The 20,910-nt window shown below is 45.3% G+C and overlaps 1 protein-coding gene across 1 annotated transcript; it reads right to left on the minus strand.

The window, feature by feature from the left end:
• Window positions 1-147: 147 nt before the first annotated feature.
• Lap3 (leucine aminopeptidase 3) lies at window positions 148-20,610 on the minus strand. The gene is made up of 13 exons (XM_003465037.5): window positions 20,415-20,610; window positions 17,668-17,783; window positions 16,423-16,477; window positions 15,942-16,047; window positions 14,801-14,960; window positions 13,523-13,687; window positions 10,732-10,890; window positions 8,172-8,296; window positions 6,955-7,043; window positions 6,164-6,266; window positions 2,958-3,037; window positions 1,161-1,270; window positions 148-702 (listed from the first exon to the last, which is right to left on the minus strand). The coding sequence occupies exons 1-13, from the start codon at window positions 20,514-20,516 to the stop codon at window positions 513-515; spliced, it is 1,560 nt and encodes a 519-aa protein (XP_003465085.1). The 5' UTR covers window positions 20,517-20,610; the 3' UTR covers window positions 148-512.
• Window positions 20,611-20,910: the final 300 nt, after the last annotated feature.

A 20,910-nucleotide genomic window follows, 5' to 3' on the forward strand; every position in this document is an offset into this window, starting at 1 on the left:
CCACAAGTGATTGAAAAAAACACCTATACTACTGTGTCACAATTGACTTCCATAGCACATGTTTATTGACCAAAACAGACAAACTGTTATGGTAAGGTTTCAAGGTTTATACCAGAGTGTGTGTGTGTAAACATTAGAGCCAAACCAGACAGCACAAAAAGTTGGCTTTATTATTTCTGACAATCACAGTAACTGTTAATTTGCTGAGGTTCCTAGCACCACAGATCTGAGAATCAATTTTTCCTTTCAATTAAATGTATACACTCTGGAAAGTGATCAGGAAGTTTTAAAATGTTATACACTGAGTATCTTAAAAAGCTTGCCAAACAACATTAGCTTTACCTTTATAAATCTTTGCATAAAATAAAAAACAAATCAAGGCATACAAATTTTCCTTTTATTCTACCTTTTAAAATGTCATCCTGTTGCCTTAAAAGACTTTTATCCATTCAAAACTATCCGAAGTGTAACTGCCCGCTGTGGACAGACGAAGCAGTTGCCAAGTGTCTGCACTAGGCGCTGTCTTGACTGAAGCGAAGCAGGAACTCGATCAGTGTCCTGGTGGGCCTCCCGGTCATGCCTTTCCTCAGGTACGGAACCTCGTCCTTGTTGGTCATCACCCCTGCGATGTCTAAATGAGCCCACTTCGGGTGAGTCACAAATTCCCTCAGGAACGCCGCCGCTGTGCACGCCCCTGCAGATCTGAAGAGGAGGCAAAAAGAGTACTCATCGCTCTGTCAGTGTGCTCCAGACATTTCCTCAGAGTCCTGCGTTCTCACTAGACAGTAGGTGATATAACAGGGCCTAATGGGGAAGAGCCTAATGAGTTAAACGTTCCCAAAGTGATTTATGAGTTAAGCCCTTATTAGGTCTTGTTTCAGATACAGCTTTAAGCACTAAAGGATAAATTCTAGATTCCTGTTGCCCATGTAATGAATTCCCATATTTTCTATTTCTTTCCTTTATTATTTGCTTCAGGTGATCTTTAAGAGTGGAAAGAAGCAAAATTTGAGAATCTGTTGGAGAAATGCCTTGAAAATTCAAGGTATCACAGCTTATAGCACTGTATCAAAAGGAACCTGGGGTGAAACATTGTGAAAATAGTCATTTTGGCAACCAAGGATGACTGTAAAAATGGATGCTTCGCTCATTTTACATACCTATATTTTCCAATATTATTAATATCAGCAAGTTGGCAATCTACAATTTGTCTTGTGTAATGTTCAAAGAGAGGCATCCTCCAGACACGGTCCCCAGTTTCAATGCTGGCCTAAAGAAGACAGGTATGGCAGTGTAAATGGATGAAGGTCTTTCTGGAAAATTCACAGTATGCCTGATCCATGAAGGGAGGAGTTGTTCTAACCTGTTACCCTATATAAATTAGGTGTCAAGATTGCTTCAAGTCATTAAGACATTTATTTAAGAACTATAAAAGGAACCAGGAATGTTGTGACATAATTCCCCAAATCAGGGCAATTAAAACCTTGATTTAAATTAACAAACCAGTATCCCATACCGGTCACACAGACTTTGTGGGTTTCATTAGGATGAAAGTCCTCATGAGGCTGGTCACCTCTGTGGTATGAAGATCAGATATAGAGAAAAGTGGATTCCATCCATTATCCACTCATCATTTACTGAACTTTTGAGCACTACAGGTGTACTGAAATAATTGTATCTGAGCCATTAGTGGGCCTACAGGTCAGCAACAGAACTACTGCATAAACAGACTAATTAACTCAGGAGTTAAGGAGCCATAGATAAGACCTGAACGTGAAAAGTCAAGAAGCTGTTACATTAGGACAAGAGGACATATTAGATGCATCAGCTGAAGGATGAAAGTGGCTACCTCCAGGAAAATACAGACTGCTGGTTAATGATTCAATTATGTTTATGCACATATAATTAGATTTTAAACATAAAAATGACACAAGAGGGTTGTAGGAGGCCAGAGGACAGGTTGCTGGCCCAGCCCAGGAGACAAGAGACTTGAATTCTGCAGAGGCCAAGAGCAGGTTTCACAAACGATGAGGACAGAGATGTGAGGAGAAGCCGTCTAGGGTGAAAAGTCAGTTTAAGACCTTAACGTCACGAATATCTTTAGCAGCATTTTATTTGTTTCCCATGTTAAGCTCCACTGACTTTGTTGAAACGATGAGTGAGATGCCAGGTGCAGTTGCCAGGCAGCCAAAGGAAGCACATGAGAGAGACAGGGCCACCGCAAGGGGTACTGGCAGGAGCCACAGAAACGGGGGAGCTTTCCAGGACACCGGAGTGTAAGAACAGCACATGGTGAAGGGCCGACACCAGCCAAAGGGTGGACAAAGGAAACAGCCAGCAAAGGAGACCAAAGCAGGCCAGTGACACAAAGGAACCAGAAGAGAGGATTACGGTGGAAGTCAAGATCTACGGGTTACCAAGAGGTGACAAAGTTACACATTACCTTGGGACGGGCTAGAATGGGCTAACAGTTGTGGCAGGTGAAAGCTGATGGCAGGGAGCTGAAGCGTTTGTGTGTGTGTGTGTGTGTGTGTAGGTAGGATGGAGGCTGGCAGGATGGGAGTGCTTTGGGCTGTGAGAGGACATGGGGACATTCTAATATTTGCACACTCAGTCACCATCCAGGGGGCTGGCCTACATGACTCAACAACCTGCTCTCATCACAGAGCCATTCCAGCCCTTTATAAGCGCCTCACACCCTTGTCCACTTTGCAGACTCAACAATGGCTATGTTGTTTTCAAGTTATCTGCATGTTATTCTGAGGCTGCTGAAGGACGGGCAAGTTGGTATCATACCTGTAATTTAGGAATATCTATAAGAGTTGAATTTATTGCGGTGGTCCATTTTCAATGCAAACCCATAGCACAAAAATCACTTTGAACACAGGAGCTCAATACTTCTATTATTTGTTTTATCGTAACAGTTTATTCATCATCTCCATATTTACTAGACCCACCTCAAACAGTCTGTTCCACAGCCAGGATGAATTGGTAAACACCCCAGTGGCACCTGAGCCCAGGGCTACATCCATGGCCCCTGCAAGACACAACGCTCTGGTCAGCTTCAGTCACTGTGCCACATGGGACCCTCTGCTGCTCAGATGGAGGCTGAAGCCTCTAACTCTATTCCACGGCTCCCTCACTGTCCACAACAGATGATCTTTACTCCTCTACTTAATGCCTTCTCATATCTCTCAAAGCAGAATTCACCTTTGTTAAGCAAAATGCAGAAAAGGATACAGTATCAAAACTCATCAATAGCCACAACCCAGGAGCAATTGTTTCCTATTTTTCAAATTTCCTTCTGGACTTCTAAACATTGCTTTAATCAAGAATACTGTATGTGTTCAGGTGTGTATTCCCCCGTTCATGCTTTAGATATTTATCCTTCTGTTTTAAGTATAAATATGTTAAAAATATGTTGAAAATATTTTTAATGCTTTTCAACAGTCCATTCTACAGGCACTGAGGCATCTCTGATTTTTCAGCATCCTTAGTCACGCGTCAGTATCTGCAATAAGACTTTAATGCCTCTGGTAAAACAAAACAAAAAAAGTCCATTACACCTGGATCACTGTTACTTCCTATATTTCCTTCTCTAACGAAGATGTGTCCTATTGGCTGACTTTTTTTAAGTTACCATTTTCAAAAAATCAAATTTAAAAATTAGATTTCTAGTGGGTAGGAGCAGTTGTACACACCTGTCATCTCAAAACTCTGGGAAGCTGAAGCAGGACTGCAAATTTGAGCTCAGCCCTGGCAACTCAGACCCTGCCTCAGTGTTCTAAAATGGCTAAGGACGTAGCTCAGTGCAAAGGCCCTACAGCACAGGAGGACACAGCTCTCCAGGCTCTCCAGAGGGCATGGTGGAGCACAGAGGCTTAGCCTTTCCTGATCTTGGTGTTGGTTCCCAGCAGTCCCCAGTCTCATTTGATGTTTACCTGGCCCCGTCAATAAGCTCGGGGCCAGGGAACAGGTCTGATTACTACGCAGATGCTTAGAGCCTGGCATACAGGCTCTGAGAACAGTCACTGAAAGGAAAAGGCACTCCTCGCTACTCTTCAGCCCTGGGACAACCATGTGGGATGTCAGGAACACACCACGAGCCTCACAGTACCAAGACACTCAGGGCCATCAGCGGAAACACCTGGGGGAAATTCCGAGCCTTCACAGGCAGCATCTGGTCCCACACTCCTTAATTCCCATCTGCCACTTGGCATGAAACTACTCACAGCATCTCCCCTAAGGAAGGCTGAAACTTGAAGGTGATACTGAATGACCTGTTCAGTAAACTTCATTTAACCACATATAACATTTCCTGTATCTTTACATTTCTTTGCAGTTAGGGTTCCAGTGGCTGTGCAGTGCCTGCAGTTGGACTGTCGTGGGTACACCAAGCTTAGACCAGTCACCTACTGCAGTGTTCACTCTGGCCAATCTCACCCCGCTCGGCACTAGGGATGTAAATTGACTCCTTCCTGGGGAAGGTGGGAGCACTTCTCCAGAATAGGCAGCACTGAGTCAGCAGGTGTTGGGTTGCACAGTTTTTCCATGAAATGGCAATTGCACCGATCATACAAAAACATATGGCTCTGGTTGACAGTGGGTCAATCCAGTCCTTCCGAGTCACTTCTTCCAAGTTTCTCAACCACCCTTCACTATCACTCATGCCTGTCTACCTCTCTATGCCATCATGACTGTCATCTACTACCTGGGCTACTGAACACTTTTTAAAAAAACTTACTATGGGAAATTTCAGAAATACGCCAAAACAAAGAATATAAAGGACATCCAAGCACCCATTACCCACCATCGACAATGGGCAACTTGAGGCAAATGTGTACCATCTACAATCTGGCACCCGCTAAGTAAGTCTGGAGCTATCCTTGAAATACACATTTCCACATGCACCAAATTCAACAACCACAACACAGCTCATTGGTCTCACTGGCCTGCGTCTCCTTGGGTCCCTCTCTAGACCATTCCCACAGGGCAGGTGACCATTCCTCGGTGCAAACACAATCTCCATTCCCCTATGCTTAGCACTCTTCAGTACCTTACTGCTACACTTGGCCCAACACAACCCTGAGCACGGCACTGCACCCACGGCCAGGCCCACCTCCCTATCTGCACTCCCAGAGCCCCAGCTCAAGTGTTCTGTCTCACACTGACCCAGTCAAGATCCTCAACTATATGGGCTTGTTTTAACTTTCCTTCCTTGCACCTGCCACCTGCCAGTGTTATTTTCTGGTTTTGTCATCCACTCCACTAGGCCACAAATGACCTCTGTGTGCTCAGCCTTCAGTAGTCACTGGCACCCAGCAGGAGTTAAATACCGACTATGTCAATGGCCATTCTTTTGACACCCACTGTACACCAGTCACTATCACAGGCAGCTATACATCAAGTCCTTTTATTAATTTTGACTTTGAGACACAGTCTTGCTGAGTTGCTGGCCCTCCTCTCTCAATACTCACTGTCTCACTCTCCCTCCCAAGTAGCTGGGTTTCAAGGTATATGGGCCAGGCGTCTTGCTGTGTGTGTGTGTGTGTGTGTGTGTGTGTGCGCGCGCGCGCGTGCGCGCGCGTGTTGGGGACTGAACCCAGGACTTTGTAGGATAAACATATGCTCGCTCTACTACGAGGCTGTACCCTCAACCCTTACTACCATGGCTAGCCCCAATGTCACCCCAACCTCGTAATATACCTTGGTACCACAGCTAGTCCAGGCATCACTCTGGATTAGCAAATTTCACCCAAATACTAGAAGTTACAATTGGAATAACTGGAGTACTTTAAAACCTCAAACCCAAGGCCGGGCATGGAGCTGCACGCCTGTAATCCCAGGAGGCTGAGACAGGATCCTTTGGAGTTCAAGACCAGCCTGGGTTATAAAGTGAGCTCAAGGCCAGTCTGAACTGCTCAGCAAGACCCTGTCTCAAAAAAGCAAAACAACAGTAACAACAAAAAAACCCAAACCAAATAAAAACCAATATTCCAAACATTTTGAAACCACAGAACAGTTCTTTCTGGGGGAAGATCTTTGACTGCAAATGGAGTTAAGTCTGATTTCAACAAAAATAATGCTCTAAATATAGTATGTGCAGTTCACCCCAAAAACATGACTTCCTCTGAACAAAAACAGGAAAAGCGAGCAGTCTAACCTGTTAAGGTGGCAGCATTGATGATGACCTTTGGGTTAAAGGTATGTGCGTAACACAGGGCATCAGCGAGGATGAGCCTCCCCTCGGCATCAGTGTTATCCACCTACAGAGAAGAGGGTAAAGAAAAGAGAGTAAAATAACTTTAAAAGTGGGAAAAAACTAAAATAGCATTTCTGAGTAACAAAACATACTTGCATTTCAATTAGAAGAGGACTATATCTAATTCAGAGAGCAAATGTACCAGAGCTGATGACTTAAGGCTGATGACACTAGAAAAGTAACACTGACACAAGTAACAAAATATAGTTCATAATGAATGAGAAAATGTACAGATTTCTAAAAAACAGAGGCTAAAGAGCTTAAGAAAGCTACAGCCAAGTGGAAGCCTGAGTCCCCAGGACTGAGAACCCAGGCAGTGTCAGCAGCTTTCCCTAACTGTACTCTGCCTGTACTCTTCTTAGTGGAGGCCCCATCACCACGGGCAGTGGGCACACATATGCACACACAGGCCACACTGCTGCCACATTCCCAAGGCGTGGGGCTCACAAAGTAGGAGGGTATTTTCCAGATGAACATTTAAAATGAGAAAAGCTAATCACAGACAGGTTTGTATGTACAGCATACAGGACGCAGGAGGAACAACAAAGCAGGAAAAGTGCTCTTTAAAATGCTATTAAGGAATATTTGTGAGTCTGCAGGAAAACTAATCAGCACTAGAGACACACCGTCCCCAAACATGCAGCTGCACCCTGTACCCTCTTGTGTCAGCGCTGTGTCCTCCACTCACGAACCTGGATGGTCTTCCCATTCCGGGCTCTAACCACATCTCCAGGCTTGTTGGCTTTGCCACTGGGCATATTTTCACAGAGTGGGGCCAAACCTATTGCAGAGAATATAAAAAGGAACAGTACACATAGGGGCCAAACATGGGCCACCAGTAAGCCATCAGATGCATACCACACACAAACATCACCTTAAGTAAGCAACCAAATTTAGCATCACCAGTGACATAGCTGAGAAACACAAACCACCTTTGTAGCATTCTTAATAAAGGGTCTAATGATTCTAATCAAGAACAAGCCAATAAATTCAAATTGCAGAGTATCGTGAGACCAGCCTGGACACTTCAAAACTATCAATGTTTTAGGGGTAACAAAACAAAACAAAACACCAGGAATAGGATCCTAGTTTAAAGAAAACTAAGGCAAGTGGTAACCAATACAATATGAGATCCTGACTGGCTCCTTGATTTAAAAACTAAGTATAATCACAATGGAACTCTTTTTTTTTTGACAATTGGATAATTCAAATTAGGTAATCATGTTAATCTTTGGAAAAGATTATGGTATTGTCATTACACAAAATGTGCTTTTTCCTAGAAGACACACTAAAATTTTCAGGGATGACATCTGCAAACTATAGTGCTTCCAAATAGCTCACAAAAAAAATCCCAAAAGATAAGGACAATGATAAACTAGAACCTAATGAAAAAAAAGGACAAAAATACTAGGAAAGAGCACAAGTTAGACAGACTTGAACTCCGGTTCTGCCTTCCCCATGCAGTGGATGTAACAATAACCACTCACACACAGGTCTCTCCTCCATCCCCTCTTCCTGTCTCAGGCAAATTCTGTGTATCGGGTATTCAGTTGGTCCTAATCCCATGGGCCAATCAGTAAATGAGCCAGTGATGCCTCGCTCTCGACTACTATACATTTTTCACCACAGTAAATCACAAACCTGACATTAATGCCCTGATGGCTGACTCCTTTTGCAGAAGTAAAACAGACCAATTTCAGCTACAGCCCACTGGTTGTATAACACATTTAACTCAATCAAATCAGACACTAAACACAGCTCAACAGCTTCTGTGTGATGACACATTATTTTAAAACCATCCTTTTCTCTTGATCTTTTCAGACAGGGAGGAAACTATGATTATGTCCCAGCTCTACCTTCTGACTGGATTCCAGCAGTTCTGTGAAATGCAAACCTCTGCTCCACTTACCCACGATATTCATGGGCAAATTGAGCTTTGCAGCAGACACAATGGCCGAACATATTGTTGCAGCTCCCCCCATGTCAGCCCTCATGAGGTCCATATTTGCAGAAGCCTTGATGGAGATGCCACCACTGTGAGTAAGAGAATGACATGCAACATTTAAAACCAAAGAAGGCCAGAATTATTTTCTTAAAAAGGAAAATACAAACCAAGGGTTAAACACCACAACCTGCCTAAGAAAGTTAAATTCTAAATTCAGCATCTGTTATAGTTTGAGTCTGGATGTCCCCCCAAAGCCTCAGGCAGTCATGGGGGCAGTCTTCTAGAATTTGTGAATGACTTATGGTCCAATGCTGGGATTAGGGGTGTGAGTGCTACAACCAAGTGGATGTGGTCTACATATAATGTAAGGGACAGAAAAAGAGTCTTCTCTCTGTGTTCCTCTCCTTTTGCTCATTGCTTGTGTTGTTTTCCATTGCCATGAGCTGTTGCTCTCTGTCATGTGGCTCTTTGTCTTGGATCCAGCTGATTGTTTTTTTTTTTTTTTTTTTTTTTTTTTTATTGGTACCAGGGATTGAACTCGCGACTGTGCTCTTGCAAGGCAGGAGCTTATGCCGCTGAGCTAAATCTCTAGCCCCCAAGCCAGCAGACTGTGGACTGTGAGCTAAGTGCTGTTCCTTAACTTTGGGTATTGGGGTATTTCATCTCATCAACAAGAGAAAAGTAACCAAGACAGTATCTTAGTTTTCTCCATGTTGTAATCTTTATAAAATACAGAAAATAATTCCATAAATATAGATAGCTCAATTTGTTTGTTTGAATGAAACTTAAGCAGTGCTTGGAAAAATTACCACATGATACTCATTTTGCACAAATTCCACCTGTTTTATCTCACTAAATTTATCCTGATAGTTAATGATCTTTTCAGCAAATTTTATGAAATGATCAACTCATTGAATCTGAAGGTCATGAGTTATTATGGAAACCTGACAAGCTTGAAGACTGGGGACATTCCTTTCAAACCTGCAGGACAGAGGGATAACATTTCCTTCTGACATGCCCATAGGTGATGGCAAAATACTGGAATAAGGAACATACAAAGCCACAGAGACAGCACTGCAGCAGGAGAGTCGAAAGAGGTTTTAACTAGCAGCTGCCAAGAAACTACACCACTTCCTCCAAATAGCCCTCTAATTAGTGACTTTTCTGCTTCCCATTTGTAAGAGTCCAGAAGCCAGTTGTTTCACAAGCTGGACAGTCAGCGGCTTGGACCTCTGAGATCTGCCCTGGGGACTCTTTGGAAAGGTCAGTTTTCCCTGTTCTCAGGTCTTCCTTCCTTGGGAATGATATCCTCAATTATGGATATAGCTCAGTGCTACGACACCTGCCTAGCATGTGTGAGGCCCTTGATTCAATACTTGGTGCCTAAAAAAGAAAGAAATGAGGTCTTACTTTTCACTTCTCTCAGAAAGACTCGATAATCTGGTGGCTGGCATTTATGCCTAGAGTTAAAGACTATTGGCCTAGCAAGCACAAGGTCACAAGTTTGATTCTCCAGTAGAAAAAAAAAAGGAAAAATAAAACATTATCCTATTCACTGGTTCAAAATAAGAAATACATGTCTGGTCCAAGGGAATCTCATAGGCCAAAGGAGCACTGGGGATGGGGGTGGGGTAGCTCAGTTGCACAATTCATGTTTAGTTTGGCAAGACTTTGGTTAAACCCACAGCACCAAAAAAGGAAAAAAAGAACAGAACATTCACATTTCAGATGGAGTTCCTGAATGGGTGCAAAAATGTACTGGGGAAATGAACATTTTATATTCCTTAGCAGTACTCTCCAAAAGTCTCCCTGGAACATGAATTCCTTCAAAAAGAAATTCAGAAAACACTCTATTCTGTACTCAGTAAAACCAAACCAAGCCAATCCACCCCTCATCTGCCTTATCTAACCTAGTTTTCTGGCCAAGTAGCCAGTGGTAAACACTTCCCACAGGAAATACCGAACTGCACTATCTTTTCCACCTCAGACACTCATTGGCTGAAATAACAGGGATAGTTTCCACTTTTGAGAAATAGTTATGATTTAATAAGATTAATGAGAGGCAAATTAGCTAAAGAAAAATGACCTGAAGTTTCTGAGGAAGATTACACAAACAAGTAGCTACACTGCTGCTCTCTGTACAGACAAACTTTAACGGTCACAAAGGAGAATCAAAGTATATGGCAGAAAAATTTTATAGTATTTTGAAAATAGACCTGATACTGACTTCTGATTCTACTCTATTGTACTTTGAGTAAATGACTTAACCTCTCTGAGTCATGGTTTCCTTACGAGGAGAATGGCTACAATACCTACCTCAAAGGGTAAGATTAAAGTTAACATATGCAAAATGCCAAGGAGTTTCTGACATATTTAAGTATGTCATAAGTGCTAGTTTCATACATTTAAAGAACATAAAACATTTGACCAAATACCATGCTTTGAATTAAACCATGCATCAAATACTATCACCACACAAAAAGCAATCACCAAAACATAAAGCACAGACACCCCGAAGAAGTACCTGTCAAAGGTAATTCCCTTTCCAACAAACACCAGGGGTGCTTCACTTGCATCGGGGCTGCCTCTGTAGTGGATTTCCAAGAAAACTGGAGGCTCATCAGACCCTTTGGCTACACTCAGGAACGAGCCCATCTCCTGCTCCTCAATCCAAGACTTGGGTCTGTAGGGCAGGGAAGGGGAAAAAGCAAATGTACCGTTACCTTTATTTCAAAATAACGTAGAGAAAGCTCCACAGTATAAAAGGAAAAAAAGTAGAACAAACAATTCTTAAAAGTATTATTTGAAGCCTAGGACATGGCTCAGTGGCATAGAGCCTGCTGGACAAGTGCAAGGTCCTGAGTTCGATTTCCAGTTCAAAAAAAGAAAGGATTATTCATAGCTGGATGTGTAGCTCAGTGGTAGAATACCTGCTTGGCATATGTGTAAAGCCCTGGGTTTGAGCTCCAGCATAAAAAAAGAGAAGAAAAATGTATTTAAGAGTATACATACTCTTAAGGCTCCAATTATACCATCCTATCATTATTTCTGTATATTCTTAAGCACGTTACCTGATTCCAAACCTCCTTCCTCATCAGAAGGATGAAGTCAAGGGCTATTCCACTAAGAGAATTCAAATGTAACTTATATGACATAGAGTCATACTGTACAGTTAATAAACATAATCCCTGTACCAGCCCACTCAGGTATTTCCAAACTTTTAAAGATGAAATTAACAAAGCTCTGAGACCACAAAGGATGCTTAAAGGTAGTTAAGGCACTTGGGATTTAGCTCAGTGGCTCAAGTGCCTGCCAGGCAAGCCAAGGTGATGAGTTCAATCCCCGGCACCAAAAAAAAAAAGTAGTTAAGGCATTCATTATTTTTTTGGTGTTTCCAAAACAAACCACTAAGTGAATCAATCACAAAACCCCAACAAAGATATACAATACTGGCTAGAATAAAATACCCTATTTGTTGGCATTTTTTAGAATTGCTAGACTCCTAGTTTCTCAACATTGTCACAGTTCCTTTTGTAATGTGAGAAGAGTCTTCAGTGGGAAAAGACACCTCATTGAGGCAACAGACTAGAAAGAATCATTGGCGCAACTAGACAATGTATATGGCACTGCTACTCTTTCCGGGCTAAGAGCACCAAGGGGAGCGGAACCAGCCTCACCTCCCATGGATGGGCAAGCAGCCGTCGGCTCCAGGACACTCCTGCACTTACCCCGCCCCTGTGTGTTACAACTATGAAATAAAGACTGCCTGGAACTTGAAAGGGAAAAGAATATGAACACTAAAAAATCACTTCACAAAGAAGCAGGGCTTTGCTCCGCATGCATTTCTGATCACACTAGTACCTGGCACTTTACTGAAGTCCTGCGCTTCTGAAGAGCCATCTGCTTCATCAGTGCAGACCCACTGACACTGGACAGGGCTCGGTACAGCCGTGTCCCAGCTTGACACCTGCCGCCCGTCCTGCCTGTGCCTGAACTCTCTGCCCTGCTCACCACCGTCAGGCATCACAGTTTCCCACCAGCTGCTGCACAGCTGCCTTCACCCCTGACCTGCCTGTCTCCATGGCTAAGCCGCCAGCTCAGGCTCCTTATTCTCGCAGTCTCTTCTCCCCTCTGCTCCTGCGGCACCCTCCCTTTACCGTGCTTACCAGGTGGTTCTCCCTGTGAGATCCTCACTTCTGTGAGGACAAGGACCACAGCTGCACACCTCACTATGCCGAGCACTGTGCAGGTGATGTCTAGCAGCACTGCACTATTTGGTGACACTAATTAGCTCCACGGTCTCATCACACAACAAAGGCTAGTCTCTGTTTGTTACAGGACCTACACTGGTACAGAGTGAACATATACGAACCATTGCAGAGATTTTAGCAAACTCTAAGTCCCATGTTTTCTACAGGTTATACATTTTTTTCCCATTCTATCTATACTGTAGGGGCTCTCCTGAAAAACTCTAATCACAATTCACTACTGAAGAATTTTTCTAAATAGAGATTCCCTTGAAAAACAACCTGGATAATGAAGAATTCTTTAGGTCAAGGAAATATCTATTTGTTTTAATCATAAAGCCCAAATGCTCAAACTTTGATTGCTTAAAGGGCCATGTGTAGATACCAAAAAGGGACTAGAACCTGGAACAGCAGGCCTTCGGGTCTAACAGCTCAGCATGACCACTGTCCTCAGGAGGCTGGAAGCATCCATCCTGCAGTCTAGCTAAGGGAATCCGGAGGCACAAGTTCTCGATCTATGCCTACTTAGACAGGCTGCATTCTACACTGTGTCAAAAGGTGGAACAAAAAAGGACAGGAAAAATTCATCCAAACATGAAAGCTGATGAAGAATTCAACTCCCAAATATATACTAAAAAAAATCCACACAAAAACTTATGCACAACTGCTCACAGCAGCCTTCTTCACAGTATCCATAAGATGGAACCAACCAAGTCTATCTACTGACAGCTTCTGGGGATGAGAAAAGGGGGAGATTTCTAATAAATACAAGATTTCTTCTGGGGTGCTGAAATGTTCTTAAAATAGCCTGTTGCACAACTATGTGAATACACTACAACACTGAATCACACAATAGATGGGTGAACTATACCGGACTAAACATGTCTCAGTCAAGCTGATACAAGGCACACATCCACAGTATGCAGTGTGAAGTCATGATACACCCACTTCTGTGTGGCTGGTGGCTGGTCACCTCCCTGTCTGGTCTCCCTCTGAATATACAGGAAGTTGGGCTTAAGAGTCTTTATGGCGGTAACCTCTTATGAATGTGACATAATTCTGAATTACCTGATATGGACCTCTGTTTTACTGCTAGCACTTCTGAGACGCTTCTCAATAATTTCGGCAAACCTGGTCGGAGTCATCTCATTGGCTGGACTCTCCATCAGCTGGCGCGCCAAGTTCTGCCCTGAGGCGAAGAGGACTCCTCTCTGCCAGGCCTCCTGATCTCCACTGGGGAAGGAAGCAGAGTCACTGCCGAACAATTTTTCAAGAACACAGACTATGCTGCAGCCAGAGTGCTCCAAGTTTACAAGAACAAGAGCAAGACTACAAATGAAGCTTGACTGACACACTGAGCGTGAGTGTGATGTGAGCCAGGAGCAGGCAGCATGGTACAAGGAGCTAGAAATAAAGAGCCGCTGATAGCCTGGAAGAGGTGCTGAGCAGTCCACTTCAGAACCTTCTCTCACACAACACAGCGGGTGGACTTACATGCCTAAAGGATAAACTACCCCAAAGCTGATGGAGGGGCTCCCAGGAGAGGATCCCTTTGTTCTCCCTCACCGCAACAGGCACAATGCAGCCCAGGTGCTAACTGTGAAGGGAGCACCTGGCAACCACTGGGATGTGGAACCGAGGCTTTGCCACCTTCTGCCAGGGTCAGGTCTATATCTAAAACCCCTAGATGCCATGGAACACACAGTGGTATGTGTTTTAGGCTCTGGCTTTTCTTGTTACCACAGGGTTACTATGAGCAGCCTGGAGATGCACAAAATAGCAGCTAATGGTTCAGTGGGTCTAGAAGGTGCCACAAAACCTCCGAAATTGGCAGAATGGCTTTACAGACACTTTGGCCACTTAGCAGACGTCAATGGGAGTAAATGGGAGAGCCAGGATTCAAGCAAGGCTCATTCCTGATGACTTCCTTACAGCTTCCAATCCAGGCTGTGCCAAGAGCCCCCCACTGCCCTCATAGCTCCTCACATTGGAGTCTCATTTCTCACAGCAGGGACCTCATCTTCCAAACCTGGAAGAGGACCAGAATGTCACGGCTGCCCTAAGATCTGCCAGAAGCCTTCCTTCTCAGACTTTTGGGCCGAAGACCTCATCCTTCATCCAGGCAGCTTGGTCAGCACATGGTAGCTGCATGAAAACTGAACTGAAAGCAGCACCTGTCTGTCCTCCTCAGGGAGGAGCCACTTTGCTCAAGGCTGCCCATAACAAGCGCATGTGGTGGGGTCCAGGGAGTCAAGAGCCAGGAGCAGCGCCTGGCACTGGAGAAGCAGGCAGCTCGTGGTCAGGAGGCTACACCGTGGGGAGGCCAGGGAGTGCCACCCTCCTCACCTTCCATAGAGTTTCGCTGACACCCCTGTCTTCTTTCGTTGCTTCAGCTCATCGTACTCATAGAGACCCAGCACTGCGCCTTCCGCAGCAGCCTGGGCATCTCCACAGGGATCCACCTCTACAGAGGACAGCTCCAGGTCTTGAACCTGCCTGCAGCCCGCTAGGGAAGGACAGAGGAACCAGAAACCAGGAGTCAGTCAGAGACAGCTGAAACAGCAGGAGGCAGAGACCAGGAGCAGTGTGCTGAGGAGACAGGACTGGGGTCCCAGTCCTCGCCCTGACACCGCTGTTCTGAACTCCATTCCCACCCGGTAAAGCCAACGGAGTGCCCTGGGGGATCAACAACGGCTGTTCCAGCCATTGCTTTCTGAAACACTAGCATTTTTCCATAAAGCCTTCCAAGCACCAAGAGTTCCACAGATCAAGAGACAGAGGAATGATGACACATTAAATGCAGGGAACCTACAAAGGCCATTAATACAGCATTTTATGACGATCAGGTCAGCAAAAACTCTCAAATAAAAGTTACAAAATAACCACTTAGTGTAAACCTTAAAAGCAAATTTAATGAGCATTTATGATACACACAGGACCAAGGATTAACCATGCCAACTATGTTGCTGCGGAAAGTTTTCTAACTACTTTCTTCCTGATCCCAGCCTCTCTGCCAAGGACTCCTGTGGCTCAGAGCAGACAGCACCACAGCACTTTCCCGCCGCCCATCTGACAAAGTGGGCCCGGCCCACGCCCTCGCTAGTGATGCACAAGCACCCCGAACTCTGCTCTTGCTTTCTCCAACTCATAAATACCATGACTGCATATTATTTAAAAGTAGGGCAACACCAGGATTGCATTCCAAAAAGGTGAAAAACCCACACTCCACTTCTGGCAGAATATCAATGTAGTAAAAGTGAACAAATGGTAGTGAAACCTCCCAACAAAAAATACAGAAATATTAAAAGCAAAATATATCTACTGTAAGTTCAGCACACATGAGGAGGAACACTGAATTCATTAAGCTGAGTTATGCCTGTGTAAATGCAGTAAAGACGGTGAGGGGAAATGGCAAAGGGAACGAGACAGTTCCTTAAGGAGGGGACCCTGGAGAACCTGCGTCCCTGTGAGAGATGTAAGAAGTCACCTGCGATGGCAGCTCTGATGTTTTCCTTGCCTTCGTGCCAGTTCTCCTGCTCATCCACCCCTGCTGCCCTCTTGCCGAGGCCAACCACCACCACGCTGGGGAAGTCCTGTTCCACAAAGGCACTGCGTCAATCCCCGGGTTTCCTTACCAGCTCACTCCCAGCCAGCAATGATCCATACTGAGAGACCCACTCAGTTTCCACCCAGTTATTTTAGCCCTGGCACAAGAAGCCTTGTGTCTCAGTAAAATTTTGTAATGTATGAAAGGCAGTGAGAAAAATTAGGCAAAAAAAAGTTTCATAAGACTCTGCCACATAACTGAACAAAGGCTTTGATGGAGCACACAACAGGCAATGTCTATCTTGTGTTTACTTCTGCAATAAAGCTAACTGATCCAATACAAAATGTTCAGTTCCGTGACTGGGAGGCCACAGTTCAGGCACCCAGGAGGCCTCACTGACGAGTATGATCTTATCTCCTACCTGATGCAGACCATAAAAGGTTCGAGTTTTGCCTGTTTTCAGAGGTGGTCCAGATCTAAAACAAGAGGAAATGATTACTTTAAATATAACAGCTTCAGTCAGTTTGCTTGAGAGCTGATATATACATACCTTTAGTGTTATCACTATATTCTGTTTCTGTAGATTTAGGCTTTTACGGAATGCTCTCAGGCTAGGCTTCTTACATATAAAACTTCTCTAATTCTAGCTCAAAAACTCTCCAAGTAGTTAGCAAAACTTTCAGAGTCTTGATTTTTTGCTGTACAAGGGTCTAAACCTGGAGTCTTATAAATGCTAGCCAAGTACTTTTATTCTACCACGGAGCCGCACTCCTGGCCCTCAGAGCAAGTGGACAGGCAAGGTACAGTCACCCCGAGGATGTGAGCGCTGGATCACTGCTGAACAGAAAGAATCTCAGGTTTTCCCACTAAAAGACCAGCCGGACATGGTGGCTCATGCCAGTAATCCCAGCACTTGGGAGGCTGAGGCAGGAGGGTGACAAGCTGAAGACTAGCCTAGACTACAGAAGTAGAGCCTTTCTCACTTAAAAGAAGAACACAGAACACCAAGCCATCAACAAGACTGCAGACTGCAGCGTGGCTCCGAGGTGGTTGGTGGGGGCACATATGCAGACAGGAGACCACTGGAGATTTCCAAACCAAACAGATGCTCCACTGTAGCCAGAAGATGGAAGCACAGACGCTCTGGAGCTACAGCCCACAAGCAGCAGGCGGACGATCAGGGTGTTCTGAACTCTAACGGATTAGATTTTGGATTATAGGCATGTGCCACTGTGCCCTGCTAGAATCTGCATTCTTACCACAGCCTTAAGTGACCAGGTGTACTTTAATATCTGAAAAGCCTTCAAGCTCCAGCTGTGAAATGGAAGGGCAGAAGGCTTAGGCTGTTTTTATTCAGTTAAAGGACACAAAAAGCCTGCTGGGAAGACAGGCAGGGAAGGGGGGGTAGGCTGAAGAAGTCTGGTACTTTCCAGATCCTTCTGGATCAATCTTTCACAATAGTCTGTGAATGACTGGGAAATGGTATGACTTCTCAGAATTGCAGGTCCACCCATACTTTCAGACTTTCAGACCCTTACTTTCACTTCCACTATCAAGTTCCTGGCCTAGGTATTTCCGTGCATTTTATTTAATGACAATAAAGCATGGAAAAATATGTTTTTTAGATCTGGGAGCCTTTTGAACTAAAACTCTCTGGAACACTTACATGTTCAAAATATCTCTCAACTTTCCATCCACCAATTTATTGAAATTCTCTCCTGCACTTGTAAACTGTGGCACATCATCTTCTTTGTCTTTGGCATAGACTCCTAGGACAAGGCCCTGAGAACAAGCAAGAAAGATAAATATGATAAGTAACTACCTAGGGTGGCTCAACAGCTCCTACCTTTAGAAAGAGCAAGCGATTCAACCAATACTGTGACTTTCCCAAGGACCAAAGAATAAAGCCCATACAGCAGCAGCCACCAACTGGCAGCCACGTTAAGTGTGCATCCTGCCACTGTGATTCAAATTCTTAGCAAAGCAAGACTGGAATTACTACCCATCCCTACCTCTCCCACAACTTTTACTGAGTTTTCATAGCCATCCCCAAGAAAGAGCTCACTTTCAAACAGAACACAAAGGTTTTCTTTAAGAAAACAAATCCATTTGTCAGCAAGTGAGACACTGAATACGTTTAGAGTGTGCAAAGCCAAAATATGCCACTCTGGCATATGGATTACCCTGAGCTGTTGGTATTCAGCTCAGAATAATCAGAGGCGGCAGAGGCAGGCGGGGCTCTTGGACACCCCCTTTTTTACCTAAAGGCAGGTTATAAAACTTAGTTCCCATGAGAAAGAAGCCTTCCCTATACCAGGAAGAATAGAACATTCTTATCACCAGAGACTGGGAACTGATCCAAATGATTCTGTACAAATAAACCTGCTGAAATAAGCCTTATTTCCATTAGCCTCCCCGCAACTCTGTATTTCTTCATCCCATGCCTCTGTCTTACAAAGGAGGCAAATCCCTTTGTACTGTCACACTCCCCAAATTTACCCTTCTTCCTTTAAAAAAGAATATAAGCAGTTGGGGGCATAATTATGCACACCTGTAATCCTAGAATTCTTGAACACTGAAGCAGGAAGATTGTAAATTGGAGACTGAAATAAGACATTTTTAAAAACAATGGATTGAATATTTAGCTCAGTGCAAAGGCCCTGGGTTCAATCCTCAATACTTTCAGGTCTTCATTTTTCTTTTGCAGATTCCTATGCACAAGTAAATTTCTTATGTCAGTTTAATTCTTAGACCCAGCCTTAGAACCCAGGAGGGTAGAAGGTTTTTATCCTTCCCTACAGCCCTCAAATGCAAATCTCTGACATTCTAGAACATCATCCCAATGAAGATAATGTTTACGCTGTCACTGCAGGTTGCGTTCCCCTTCTCTAACAGGCCTGGGAGCTGAAGTGTTCTTCAGATTTTCATATTTGAGTTATCTGGGGAATGAGACCCAACTCTAAACATAAAATTCACGTATACTATATATATATATATGCACACACACACACACACACATACAGCCTGAAGATACAACACTTCAAATAATTGTGTGTGTTTTGCGGGCAACCTCACATGAGGACCTATGCAGAATCTTTTGGTGCTCAAAAATTTTTGGATTTTGGAGTATTTCAGATTTCTAATTTTCAGACTAGGGAATTCTTAGCCTATAAAACAGTAAGTAGCCTAACCACCTCAGGGTGAAAGATAACAAGTGTGCAATTTAGCATTCAGCCAAGCACCTAGTTACAAGCCTCAGGTCTCAGACCCCTGAAATACAGAAAAAAGCCGCTGGGCTCACTGTTTCCTTTTACAGGGAATTCTTGCCTAAGGGCCACTAGTCTGAAAAGAATCCTAAGTCTGTTTGTCTCTTGACAAGGAAACTGATACCCGGTATCACACTAGTGCCTGGGGAGTAAAACTGAGACAGTCCAGAAGGCTTCACTCTGTCCTTCAAAATCACAAGTAATTAGAACAAGCAGTCCTTTTTTTTCTGTCTTTGCCACAAAGACGGCAGGCTCTCTGCACACTGGTAACTGCCTAAGGCTTGCTCCTGGGATCGGTTAAGAACTGAGAGGACAAGAAGCACAGTACTGGAAAGAGCACTGTATAGATGTCTGTCTGTGTGGTCCCTCTACTATCCGTGCTGCTCTCAGGGACCTAAGTCTAGCCTCATCGAGAACATTCCTCTCCAAGGACAATCATCTCTGTGGTCCTGCATATCTCCCCAGTTTGGGCTCCTTTCACTGGGACACACCCCTTTCCAGATCTTTTGAGTCTGAAGAGCGTCCTTCATCACTTCTCATGGCCCAGATAAGGCGCACACAGCTTTTCCTCTTAAAGGCACTCTTAATTTCCGGAGATGACCCATCTCTCCTCAAACCCCTTTTCCCTACAGGCCATCCTCGGCATCTGTCTGGCAACGCTCTTAAGCAACTCCCCCCACCCCGCAGGGTCTGGCCCCAGATCTTCAGCTGGCGGGGAGGGCTTGCGGTGCGGAGCCTGGGGCCAGAGACTGACCTGGGCCCGGGTTCTCAGAAGACGCCCAGGAAAATCCTGCCACCATCCCTTCTTGGGTTATGGCAAGAACTACACAAAATGATGGATGAACTAAGGAACTCAATAAATGAATGGAACCAAGACCTCAGCGCAGCCACCATCCTCCTGTTTGGGGATCAGAACCGAGTGCTTCTAAGGTAGGAGGAAGAAAACAGCGCACCCCTCGAAAAGAGCCAGCGGGGCACCGGCAGCCCTCGACGTTCCCCTCTGCTGCCGAGGCAGATCTCGGCAAAGCCAGAGAACTTTCTTTACGGAGCAGATTTTTCCAACTCATCGCAGAAGCCGCGGATATTGCGCCAGGGCTTGCCTGGCAGCCCCGATCGCCCGCGGCCAGGGTCCCCGCGGGCCTCTCACCTTCGTCATGTCTGCAGCGGCTAGACCCCGGACGGAGAGACGCCTCACGCCTAGACGTCGGACGACGACTCGCCCGGCAGCCGGAAGAGGCAGCCAGAACATCTTCTCCGCGTGCGCCTGGCGCCGCCCCTGGACGAGCACGTGGCATGTGGGGGGCGGTCGCGCGCCAGGGGCGGGGCCACCGGGCCGTGCAACGCGTGCCCAGAGAGCGCGACAGGTGCAAGAGGCGGTGTCGACGGGTATCTAGAGGCGGAGCTTTCGGCGCGGGGCCAGCGCGCCTGCTCTCGGGGAACCGGGATCCGGCCGGGGGCGGGGCAGGAGGCACCTTGGGGCGGGGCTCCCGGCGGGAAGGCGGATGCGCGCGCCGGGCGTGCGAGCGTGCTTGCGTGCTTGCGTGCTTGCGTCCACTGGGGGCGGGGTGGGTGTGCACCTGCGGCGTTGAGTTTGTGGCCGGGAGGCGGGGCCTCCTTGGGGTCCCACGAGGTGGGGCCTGGCG

Source organism: Cavia porcellus, unplaced genomic scaffold (genome assembly GCF_034190915.1).
Source record: "Cavia porcellus strain 051 isolate PalLab524CR breed Dunkin Hartley unplaced genomic scaffold, mCavPor4.1 scaffold_18, whole genome shotgun sequence".
In the NCBI taxonomy this organism is placed as follows: Eukaryota; Metazoa; Chordata; class Mammalia; order Rodentia; family Caviidae; genus Cavia; species Cavia porcellus.